Source organism: Epinephelus fuscoguttatus, linkage group LG21 (assembly GCF_011397635.1).
Source record: "Epinephelus fuscoguttatus linkage group LG21, E.fuscoguttatus.final_Chr_v1".
Lineage (NCBI taxonomy): Eukaryota > Metazoa > Chordata > Actinopteri > Perciformes > Serranidae > Epinephelus > Epinephelus fuscoguttatus.
In genome coordinates, this window is record NC_064772.1 from 13,719,544 (window position 1) to 13,732,304 (window position 12,761).

At 39.0% G+C, this 12,761-nt stretch overlaps 1 protein-coding gene across 1 annotated transcript; it reads left to right on the forward strand.

Moving 5' to 3' along the window:
- Positions 1-11,493, forward strand: acbd5a (acyl-CoA binding domain containing 5a). Its single transcript, XM_049565058.1, has 13 exons — positions 1-99; positions 416-542; positions 1,752-1,872; positions 2,609-2,681; positions 2,806-2,923; positions 4,249-4,485; positions 4,575-4,766; positions 6,590-6,684; positions 6,769-7,000; positions 7,110-7,309; positions 7,951-8,010; positions 8,198-8,307; positions 9,222-11,493. Exons 2-13 carry the CDS (start codon positions 446-448, stop codon positions 9,232-9,234), a joined length of 1,548 nt encoding a protein of 515 aa, XP_049421015.1. The 5' UTR covers positions 1-99; positions 416-445; the 3' UTR covers positions 9,235-11,493.
- The last annotated feature ends 1,268 nt before the right edge of the window (positions 11,494-12,761 follow it).

Here is a 12,761-nt window from a genome sequence, read left to right on the forward strand (position 1 = left end):
GTACACCTCAGCCAAGCCTCATTACACTGTTCATGGCGTCTGGTCGAAGGCTAAAGACAGGTCGCCGTCTGACAAACAGATAGGCCGTTGACTTTAACGGTAAGTATCATCGGTTTCGGGCTTTTCCGTCGACAGTTTGGAAGTTTATTTTGTATTTAGCACAGATATGTTGACAGTTAGACGTGTGTCGCAGAGCAGACGATGTGTCCTAGATACACAACAGCCTCCTACTGGTGGTCACAACATACTGTAAATACAGTAACTGCCAAGTTTAGCTAGTCGCATTAGCATTGCAAAAGTCTGGATATACACGCCAGAGTTGTATCAAGAGTTAGCATATATGCTATTGTGGACATTTTGGCATATTTTTGTTCTCGTGTGATGTTGCAGTGGTGTGTTTGTTTACTGTCTGTAGGTTTTGTGTTGACTGTCTCAGTGTGACACAATGGAGGTGGAGAGTGTCAAAGTGGAAGATGAGAGGCGTTTGACAGTGCTGAGGTTTGAGGCTGCCGTTAAAGTCATCAAGAGTTTAGCCCCGGATGGTAAGTGAGCAAATCAGTCTATATGCATATCATTTAGGCCAGTTCAACCAGTTCACGGCTTTAACATAAGGGCACAGGCAGAATGGTGTCAGACCTAGCTTGGTGCAGTGCCACAGCTTTGGGTGTTGTGCGACTTAAAAGGCATAATCCACTTTACTAACAGTGTGCAGAGATTTATCTCATAGCCTGCAGTCAACAACTCCATGCAAAAATCACAACAGTCACTTTTTAAAGGTCTAGTGTGTATAATTTAGGGGATGTAGTGGCCTCCAGCAGCGAGGACTGCAGACTGCAACTAGCTAAAACTTCTGCTGGTTATAATTTATTCATTGATTATTATTAAGTAGGGTTTTTAGGTCTCTTCTTCTTCAAAACAAACAGGTCAGGTGAGTAAAACCAGTAAAAGCACTAAATAAAGCAGGTTGCAGATGGCCTGCTAGCACAGCACCTGCAAGTGTGTGCTCACTTTATTTTGATCCAGAAGTTCCGGAGCTTTTTACTGGGAGCTGAATTATCCGCAGAGATCTCCTCCTCTCTAAAACAAACAGATCAGGCATTCAGTCTGCTGAAAACATTGAATAAAGCAGTGTCACATTACAAATCAGTGTTTCTCTGATGCTGTTTTGGATGTCAGAGGCAGGTTGCTCACCTAGTACCTGCTAATTTATCATTGGCTTTTTTTCTCAGATAACTCAGATCTGGACGTTTAGGAGGTTGTTACCAGGAGCTGTATTATCCACAGAGGTCTCGTCCTCTCTAAAACAGACAGACCCAGTGATTTAAACCACTAAAAATACTGAATAATGCAGGTTCATGTTAAAAAACTGGCGCTCTCTTCGCAGAAGGGCGCTAACTACAGTTAGCAATGCGAAAACATGAATGGCCCAATCCAGAGCTAGTGTTTGGTTTGTCCAATATGTTTCTGCAATCTCTGTGGATGTTGCACAGCTTCCTATAAAGATATAAATGAAAGGTAATGAAACCACAACGATTCTTTTTTTCAGGTGAATACACACAAAAGAAAACAGACTTATTATGTTTCATTTCTGCCTCTATATCCCACTAAATCCTGCACACTGCTCCTTTAAAGTCTGTTGTGTCTCAGAGACTTTGCAGATTTGTAAGAGATAGGGAAAAAGTAGGCTTATTGTGCTTATTAAACATTTGTTTTGCACATTTTCAGTATAAAATGTCCTCCATTTTCCTCAGGTCCCTTTCAGCCGTCCAACGACATGATGCTCAAGTTCTACAGTTACTATAAACAAGCCACTGTGGGCCCGTGCAATATACCCCGACCTGGCTTCTGGGATGCAGTTGGCAAAGCAAAATGGTAAAGACAACAAGAAATGCACAGTCATTCAGTATGTTTTTATTTTTGCCCCAATGCGTTCAGGTTTCTCACATGCTTTGTTGGGAACATATGAGTGTATTTAATTACAGTATTTTCTGTGGTTCTTCTGTTTTTTACTTTCAAGAATGATTCTCCTGTAATGGTCAAGCTGACGAAGACAAGTTTTATGAATAACACAGTCTTCAAGGCAAATCATGACATTTAATCTGGATAAGCCACTGTTGGCTGAAATAAAAACAATGTTTAACTTGTGCATGTTGCACAACATGTTGCTTCTGGGCCGCTTCAGTCTTACTGTGCAAAACAAGACAGAGCCACATGCACTCCACTGGGTATTTGTGACCCACAGCGTCCCCCATTTTAGTCTCCAGTTGTGTTAGGTGATCTGTGGACTCTTGGAATGTAACCTCTTACCCACTAGGCTGCTGTTTCTCTCATTACATCAGGGTGGGGTTTCGCAAGTTCATCAGGAAATTGTAAAAACACCTAGTGAGGGAATAACTCTAGTTACTGCTGAATGGTTTCTGTCGGCCTTTGTCCCTCAGCTAACGGAGGGCATATTGACCTCCAATAAAGTGGCCTTGTTGACAAAGTTGAAAACTGGCACATGAGTGTTCAAAACCGATCTTTAGGATGTAGATGTTTTACTTTTTTTTTTTTACATGATTAAAGGATGTAATAATGCAGTTTATTTATTTATTGTTTATTTATTCAGGGATGCTTGGAATTCTCTTGGAGATATGCCAAAAGAAGAAGCGATGGCAGCGTATGTTAATGAAATGAAGCTGGTATGTTACTTTTACAGACGATTTAACAGTTTTATTATATAAGAATACAAGTGATTTGATAGACAAAACTGTGGACTCATGGACTGTCACTGACATTGCATCTGTTGCTGTGTTTGATGCAAAGATCCTGGAGGGTATGCCCATGACGGACGAGGTGGAGGAGCTCTTACGCGTCCTCGGCCCGTTCTATGAGCTGATTGACGAGAAGAAAAAGATCACACAGATATCAGACCTGAGCACAGGTAGGTTTGATTCACATCTCACTTTGTTTGTGATGTCAGAAACAACATGTGGAGCTTAACCTTTTATAATTTGCCTCTTGTCATATGCTCAGCCCGTTTGACACAGTTTGCTAGGCAACTGGAAGGCAAGTATATGACTGAGTCTGGTGGTATAGTTTAGTGCTGGTCTGGTGTTGTAGATCAGACGCTTTTGGTGCTTGTTGTTATTAGCAGTCGTGTCATGCATGCTCAGTTAGTGCTATAGAACATGAAGCTTAGCACATTCTTTGCCATCAGAAATAGATGCTTTCATTTGATAGAGGTAATGCCAAACTTAATGTGTGCTTAGTTGGCACTGACTTTAAAATTGTGTCTCTCAACCTCATGTAAATAGATTATTTTGATTTAATTATAAAGTAGGGAAAGTATTATTAAAGGAGAACTGTGATATTTTTCAAACCAAACCCTAATTTCCCATGTTTTTGTGTCTAAGTGAATTTTTGAAATTGGTCTGTATTCCAAGAGAGTGCTGCAGCCAGCAGTGGTGAAACAGGCTGCAGTGTAACCATTAGGGGCGTGTTCACGCCAACAATTTTCATTCATTAAAAGTGTTTGTTTTTGCCACTCACTGGTTCACGTTATTCTTTTGAGTGTCTGGCAACATTACAGAAATGACCCGACAAAGAAATTAAATGTTTTTCCTTCCCAATTGCTTGTTCCGAACTGTCTTGTTAAAGGAGATGTTTTGCTTTGAAATTAAATACATTTTTTACATTGTTAAAATCTTCGTAATTGTCAGCCATGACATTAAAAATCTTCTAGATTATAACACGATTTATAATAAGATTTGCTTTCTGTACTCTAACACAAACTATTACTGGCACTTCTCTCTTCAACGGTCACTTGCATTTCTGTCGTTTTCTTCCGTCACCTCTTGTGAGATTTCAGAATGAGTCTTCTCGGTAGCTAGACTTAGACACCAAACAGACCGGAGCAAGTGAAAGGTACGGGAAAATGTTTAATTTTTCCATATTATCCTTTCTGTAATGTTGTAAGACACTAATAAAAAACTCTAAACCTGTCAGTGGCAAAAACAAGCACGTTTAATGGACGTAAGTTGAAGGGGCGCACCTGTGCCGAGTGGTTACATGTTAGCCTGTTGTCTGCGACAGGCTGCAGCCTTCTCTCTCAATACTGGACCAAAAACAATCGTCACTTAGACACAAAAACATGGGAAAATAGGGTTCAGGTTGGAAAAAACCCTGTATCGCTTTAACATTACCTCAAAGGAAGCACTGTCTTTTGGGATTTGCTGTGTTGGAATTAAATCCATTTTTGTTGCTCAGGATTTGGCACAATGTTGAATTCAATGCCGTCAAAGAGCGTCACAAAGAGCATCGTCAGAACGATGGAAATGAACGGCACTCTGGAGACCCGTCCTGCCAGGCTCAAATCAAAGGAAGTGAAGAAGATGTCAGAGGAAGAAATACAAGAGGAGGAAGAAGATGAAGATGAGGAGGATGAGGAAGAGGAGGATGAGGAAGAAGAAGAAGAAGAGGAAGTGATAAGGGACGTCAAAAAAGGTGACAAAGTTATAAAAACTACATCAGAAAATAATGCAAGAAGAAAACATTCAGTGAACGTAATTTTGTTTGTTGGGGTTTTATTTCAGATAAGAAATCAGCAGCATCACAGCCTAAGAAGAAAAGTTCAGCCAGGAGACACAAAGTGCCGCTGTCAAACGGTAAAGTGGCCAACGGGGTCACCCATCTGACCAATGGGAGTCATTCCAGGGCCGCTCTGAACAGTGACAACTCTCAGGAGGGGTCAGTTGGCGAGCCTGTGCTCAACGGTCACCACACAGGTAAGAAACACCGAGTTCCATGATGGCACGTCCTGTTCTAGTTTGAAGTCCCAATGAAACACCTTCTGCACCATGACACATTTCCCATTCAAGCTGAATATTCATGCAGTATACAGCAACAAGAAAGATTTAAACAAAATTATTAGCATTTGATTGGACCGCTAAAAATTGGGCGGGCTTAGACTATAGTGCAGTGCAGAGCTACAGCATACTGTTGGCTCTACACACACCTCCCACACCTGGAGCACATTCAATCTGAACTGTTCAGCTCCAGGTGGAACAACATGTTTTCTTCAAAATGCTTTGCAGTGTACTTAGAGGTATGTTCGGTCTCTCGTCATGTGGGTTTGTTGGAGCTGTTCCCAAATCAGCAGCAACGTGTGTATAAAGACAGTTTGCTTGCACAACACAAAAGGGTGTTCAGCTCTACAGTTTTCCATTTAAATAAACGCTTTGCCACATTTTGTCGGGGCTGAACGCACCTGTGTTGTTAGATCAGGAGGAGGACGAGGAACAGATGAAGGCATTAGACCTCACCTGCATTGTTTTGGAAATGAAAACAAAGGTTTTGCCCATAGATATCGAAACACACATATCTCCCTATCTCTCCCTATATTGCTCTTTTAGCTACTACAGCCCACAAATGGTCTCATTTGATTGGATGTACTCTTGTAAACGGCTCTGAGTGCAGCATAAAGGCCTTTAAACACCGGCGGCATGACAAATTAATGACATGAAAATGCAAAACACTCACCTGCGAATATTTTGCATCAAAACTGACAGCGATTTGAATTTGCAACAGTCGCAACACTTCTTTAATAAAAGATTAGAGTAGATTCATTTTGAGTGAATTTTAGTTCCCTCTGGTTAACAGTTACACAATGTCTATGTCTAGGGCTTTTATTGTGAAAGGTAAAAGGAAAGTGACTGGTTCTGGTATGGGCTGCATCTGTCAAGATTGGTAGAAGCAATAAAGTTTGCATTCTTGGTTTACACAAGCCTCCATGTTGCTGTTTGGAGATGCTGCTCCACACATTGTCTTTATCATTTTTGTCCTTTCTCATAAAATTCAGAGTGCCGAGAAACACAGACAATCAAAAGATCTGACATCGCTGTGATGTGACGTCTGTTCCGCGCAACATGATTGGTTGATGTCTTTATTTGTGCTGCAAAAGTTTTGAAAAATCAACTCCAAAAAAATATTACACCGCTTTTTCACTGCATAACATTCACGTTCTGTGTGTTGAAAAAATTTATTGACGTGTGTATTAATTGCACAAAAAAACCACAGTGCTGTGTAAAGGCCATAGTCATCAAACATTTTAAGACAGGGATTTTGATTTTAAAAATACTCTGATAAAGATTTTTTGGCATATATTTGGCATCGAACAAGAGATATATTATTAATTAAAGCAGCATTAAAACTGGGAAAATGTACTTTGCATTTCACTCTGTCTTAAAATCTGGCATTAGTAAATGTCCTGTCCTGTTACTGAGGACTCTGTACTCACCTCACCCGCTGCCTGTGACTGCCCGTGCTGGTGTATCAGCGCACCATGTGATCAGATAATCTGCTAAGCTTCATTCCCAGAGCTGTGGCAACTCAGCAGATACACTGAATCTTAACACTTTACACGTCAGCTGCTCCTGGGACAGTTTTAATGGACTAAACTAATGGCTCCCCTGAAATGGCACACAAAGCCCCCAAATAAAGTAAACACTGCCTTTCCTCCATGTCCCTCTGTTAATGATGGTGCAGTTTACTCTGCATTAAAGTGCTTAGCTTTTTTCCTCTCTATTTGTGCCCTCTGTGCTGATCTCAGATCCCAGTGTAGACGTGACTGGTCCCAGCCACCTGGCCAGTGACTCAGACAGCGAAGTCTACTGTGATTCTGTGGACCAGTTCGGCCAGGAAGAGGCAAGTAAAAACTGAAAACCACTTGTGCAGTGGTGGTTGCTCTTGGTTCGTCGTTGATTAATTTTTAATGTGCATCTTCTCCAGAATTCGGAGCATAACCGCTCTTTGGACGACCTGGAAGAAGAGGAGAACCACGTTCTTCCACCTCTGGAGGAGCCACAGGCAACACAGGAGCTCCAGGAGGACGTTCACGGTGCACCGCAGGGCATCAGGTGTGGGGGAGAGGACGGAGAGAACAGTGGAACAATGTCACAGAGACAGAGACAGAGACTGAATGTAGACATGCCGAACAGCTCTTTGGTCAGAAGAGGAAGAGGTAAGGTGATCCTCATAGGGCGTCAGTACTTTGGTTTGACTGTGTTTGCAGTCTGCATGGCGTTCTGAAGAGAGCTACTAAACGTGTACTAATTATGAATCATTTTTAGGCTCCAGGTCTCCAGGCCGCGGCTCTGGATCTCTGATGCCTACATACAGTGGCGGAGATGGGGACGGGGACCGCTGGGGAGGATCAACACCTGGGGGGAGCCTGAATGAGCAGATAGTTGTGGCATTGACGAGGCTGCAGGAGGACATGCAGAGCGTTCTGGAGAGGCTGCACACTCTGGAGGCTCTGACTGCAAGCCAGGTCAGACGAGTCAGACGAGTCCGTCCTCTCACTCATTAAAGGAATAAGGGCCCCAAAAACACCACATTTTGTTCCACCTTCTCAAATATGAATATATTTTGGTTTTATTTGTGTTTACAATAGGAATTTGAGGAATAGGAATTTTTGTGCTGTTGTCAAACAAGATAAGCAATATAAATATGTCAAATGCTTAAACAACTACCTGAGACTACTTTCAGTGTTTAACTAGCAAATAAAGGAAGAGGACAGTATTCAAAAATGACATGTGTAGCACACTAAAATTAAGTAAACCTGCCAAAAACTAGATGTATCCTAATGATATTTCTGTAAATTAAGTAGTTTTATTCCCATCTAAAAATAGCTTCCTGGGGCAGACAAGCTGCATGCTGTATGTCACTCCCTCTCTCTCTCCCCCCTATGACAAGAAGTGTCAGTGTACACGGACTAAAAATCAACTCAGGTCTGGCTAAGTTGTGATTTCAGTGTGCAGATGACGCCTTTTAGAGAGAAGATAAGGGGTCTGTACTTTGGTCTTGTCAACAACACACTGCAGACAGTTACTCACTGAAACATTCATACTTGAGTGGTGTCTACCTTTTCCTCTGACAAAAAGTATAAAGATTTTTTTTATGTCTCTGCAGGCAAGATCAATGTCTCTGTCGCCAACTTATGCATCACCTCCAGTGAATAAGAGGAGTCAGGTAAACTGTTTACAATACATCACTGTTTGTTCTTTGACTGATTAAGAAAGAAAGCTTTCTTTTTATATCCTACACCAGCTGAAATAATGTTTTGTGATCATTTGCAGGAATCTAATTAATAAATCAGTACTTTGACGAACCAGTTTTATTTAAAATAATGCTAATTCTTATTTATTCTTCACCTCAGAAACCATCCTGGTGGCCTTTCGACATCTCTCCGACCAGTTTGGCCTTTGCTGTTGTATGGCCATTTGTGGTTCAGTGGCTTATTCGCCTGTATATGCAGAGAAGGAGAAGGTATTATTTTACTGAAATTTAAAGGAATACTTCACTCCCCAAATGACCACTTAAATATTTGTTGCTCATCCAGTGTAACTTTGAATTTGTGAAGAAAACTTTTTCTCGCATACCTCCAGGGAATGAAGAATGAAGGTGAAAATTCTTGATGGATTTAAGTCATAGGGGTCCACGTTTAACAACAGCAAAACTATATCAGTTCATCTGTTAACAAACTCTCACACAACTCGTGCAGTATAATCCAAGTCTCATTTATCCAGTATGCTCGGTACTTTCCGAACAGACAGCCCTTTCTGATGGGGAACTAAACTCTCTCAAAGCCAAACTCCATTGACAAGAATGGTAATTTTACCTCGCTGAACACTGGAGCTGCTGGTCTACCACTGCCTCAATCAGATAATTTGTGTAACTGTATAACTTAAGTGTTTTAAAAGGTTAGTTTAGATTCACCAAAGTCAAACAGTAACACAAACAAACTACAGATCGAGACAGCGGTAGACCAGCAGCTTCCCTGTTCAGTGAGGTAAATGTCTGTTTTTGTCAATGGAGTCTGGCTTTGAAGAGAGCATAGGTAAATTTCACTTTCAGCTTGGTTTTCTGTCTGTGTGCAAAGTACTGAGCTTACGACTGGATAATGAGACTTGGACTATACTGTATGAGTTGTGAGAGTATATAGTTTTGCTGGTGTTAAACATGGACCCCTATAACTTTAATTCGTCAATTAAATTGATTTTTGGATTCCTTATTCACTGTTGAGGCATGCAAGAAAAAGTTATTTCATGAGTTCAGCATTACACAAGGTAATTGATTAACAATTGATAATTTGGGGGATGAAGTATTCCCTTAAAACTGCAATCTTCCACCATTTCTTGCATTACCCAATGTAACTCATTACATTTCTCCTTCTTTAATAGACGGACCAACTGAATCTGCTCTCACCCAAACACCCATGGGCATAGACGATAATGAGGAGTCCTCTGAATGTCTGGTCGGGTTGCTAATGGCTGTAACTCCCCCCTGCTTAGACCCACAGCCCAGTAATTTGCTTTTGCACTATAAAGAAGGCACCTAGAGTAATGAGTGGGAGGACGATTTCTCTTGAGCGTGTTGTAAGGTGGATGTGAAATCAGATAGAAACATGAATGTATGGGCTTAGAGCCTGTGATGATACAAGCTTTTTCAAGATGATACCACTGTACTGGAATATTTTTTTTCTGTAAACAAAAGGTTTGTGTTGAGAGGGGGAACCTAAAGTTGTGATGTTAGCGTATTTATAAACCAACTACAGCAGCTTCCCGATTATTTCCATATCTAAGGCTGTGTTGCACATCATATGGGCCTGATACTTTAGTTTGAGTATAAATGCTTGACGTGGTTATAAATTGTCACAATTCACTTTCATTAGACGCCCAGGCAATGCTGCTATAATAAGATGTTGTAATAACTAGTTTAGGCAGGAGGATTGAATGTAATTATATATTGATGTGTGTAATTCTTTTAAATTCTGAGAATATGTTAATATTTATTGCTTTTAGCAAGTTATAATGAAGGCATTGTTGGCCAGATTGCAGCTGTGTGAATGAGGTTTATGTTTAAAGTGACCACTAAATGTTGTTTATGGAAGCGTAATGCATTCACTTGAAAGAAAAGAAAATGTAGAGATAGATAAATATATATTTGCCCTGTTTCTCTGAATTGACGATATTATTATTATTATAATTTTGAGAAAAGTTTTATGACACAAAAATTACACTCTTTTCCTGAATTAACGAGATAATGTCGTAGATTGTCATTTTTCTGAAACATCCAGGTAATTTTATAAATTCTCGTTTTTACTGAATTCACGAGATTGTGTCAAAGTCTCATTTCTCAGAATTAATAAGATAATTACATCAACTCTTGTTTTTCTAAATAAATGAGGTCAGGTAATTTCACATTTTTCTGAGTGAACAAGATATTTCATCAAATCGTCCTTTTTCTGAATTTACAACTTAATGACGTAATTAACAACATTCTTAAATTATTGGGATTAAGTTGTTAATTCTCGTTCTTGTTTTTCCGAATTAACGAGACCATGTAAAATTCTTGTTTTCCTAAATTAATGAGACATAGTTCAAATTTCTCTGAATGAAAGAAATATTGCTGCAAAATTACAACATAATGTCGTAAATGTTGTAATGTCTTGTTTTTCTAAATTAACAAGCTCATGTTGTAAGTTCAGGTTTCTCTGAATTAATGAGATATAGCCATAAATTCTTGTGTCTGTAAATTAACGAGATAATGAGGTAAATTTTTGTTTTTTTTTTAATCTACAAAATTATCTCGTAAATTTTCATTTTTCCATATTAACAAGATCATCTCGTAAAGTCTTTTTTTTTTTAAATCAGAGATAATAATCTAATTTAGAAAAACACAGCAGATTTTTTTCCTCAAGTGAACGAACATATAACGCTTCCGTATAGCTTTGTATAGGTTAGACAAGGTTAGCGAGACTTCTCATCACCTGTCCTGCTGCATATCAGTCTGTGCTTTATGTCAAAGTGGACTCCACTTTAAATTGTTTTCCAAATAGAAGAAGTGCCTCAACATCATAAGGTACACTCATACTGTAGGTGGTGTTATGATTTCTTACATTAACACATTGTAGCATAACTGTTCCAGTGCTGGACCAAATGAACATGAATCATAACTACCCAGTGAGCCATAAGGTGGTGAGACTCTCTGACAACCTCATCGTCCACTCAGCTGATTATTAATGCATAACACTTGTCGCTGTCTGTGTTGTTTACGCTGTCACGTTTTTCTATATTGTATAATTTTAATGTGTGATGTAATATGTTTGTACAAATAATTGTGGAAAGATTTTGTGTGAGTGATAGTAATCCTTAATTGTTTGCAAAGCAGTGTGACCTATGTAAATTGTAAACAAATAGCTGTACAGTTCAGATGAAAATGCAGTATTTTAATTGCATTCCCATGTTTTATTAATATAGAATACTATATCATTTACAAAGGTGTGCATCTGCAATAGCACTAATCTTTCCAGAGCCATTATGTTTTAATAAAAAAGTAATAGTTTACCTTTCTACTGAAATGTACTAAGGCTTTCTCACCCTCTCTGCCTGTGGATAGAGTGGTGTTTGCATGTGATAATCCAAGCCTCAAATAAAGTTTTCATAAAGCATTCATTTGTCCACATTACTTCAAAGACACTGTTTGACATTTTGGGAAATATGTTTATGCTATTGTCTCAGAGTTAGATGAGATGAAAATGCTTTCATGTTTGTACAGTAAAGATGTCAGGGTTTCCAGGGGTCCTTGAAATCCTTGAAAGTTTGTGAATTTGAGGGGGAAAATTAAAGGCTGTGAAAGTTTCAGACATGACATTGGTGACTGAAAATTTATATTTATATATCAATTTATATTTTTAAGTTAATTTTAAGTTTTAAAGTTTTATATTTTTTTGTGCAAGAATATTAATTGAGGTTCTTTTGGGGTTCTTTTTTTTTTTTAACAATGTTGCTTAGGTTAAGTTGAACTACCCCCAACTTTTACTTTAGCAGCACTTGGCTGCAGCCCAGAGTGGCAGCTTTTCATAGACATTGCATGGGAGCTCACTGCATGCTGCATTTTTATATTACTACTACTTCTGCTGTCTACATGTTTCTCTCCCAAGTCCCATGTCATTTTTTAAAGCACCACCTACATCAAGAAAATGTGACATTTAAGTGCTTGTTTGAGTGACTGAAGTAATGCCATGTTAGGTCCTATAATTGAAGGGAATAAGGCGGGGAAAGTCCCTGAAAAGTCTTTGAATTTGATGCTTTAAAAAGGCACGGAAATGCTGGACGTATCATACAGGTAGCAGACAGTTAGCTCAGCACAAGATGGAAACAGAAGGAAACAGCTAGCCTGGCTTAATTATAAGGTATCAAAATCTGCATGACTATGCCAACAAATAGTATCTCCTATAAAACTACAACGTTTTACACTTCAATGTTTATATGAATAAAAAAGAACACACAATATAGACCTGCTTTGGACAGAGCCAGAATAGCTGTTTTCAGTCTTTGTGCTAAGCTAGCTAGCTAACCAATGCTTGGTTGAATGCTTTTTAAGAACTTTTAAAGATATTTTGTGAGGAAATTGATACTGACAATACTGGACAAATCATCTTTTTATTATTCAAGCATTGCAGGTAAGAATCAAAGTTAGTAACTTGCTGTATATGTGATCCCGTGCAGAGGTATGTTTTATGTAGGAATATGATTATAAAGCATGTTAGGTCAAACTACATTTTGCTGACATGTAGTGCAAGTATACAGTAAAAAGTATTATGTTAAGTGGTAGGTTTAAAGAATTGTAACATTAAAGATGTGGGCTTTCACGCAGAAGAGCTTGACTCATTTTAAGAAAAAAAATAATAAATTTAAAGATTGATAAATGAAATCGGA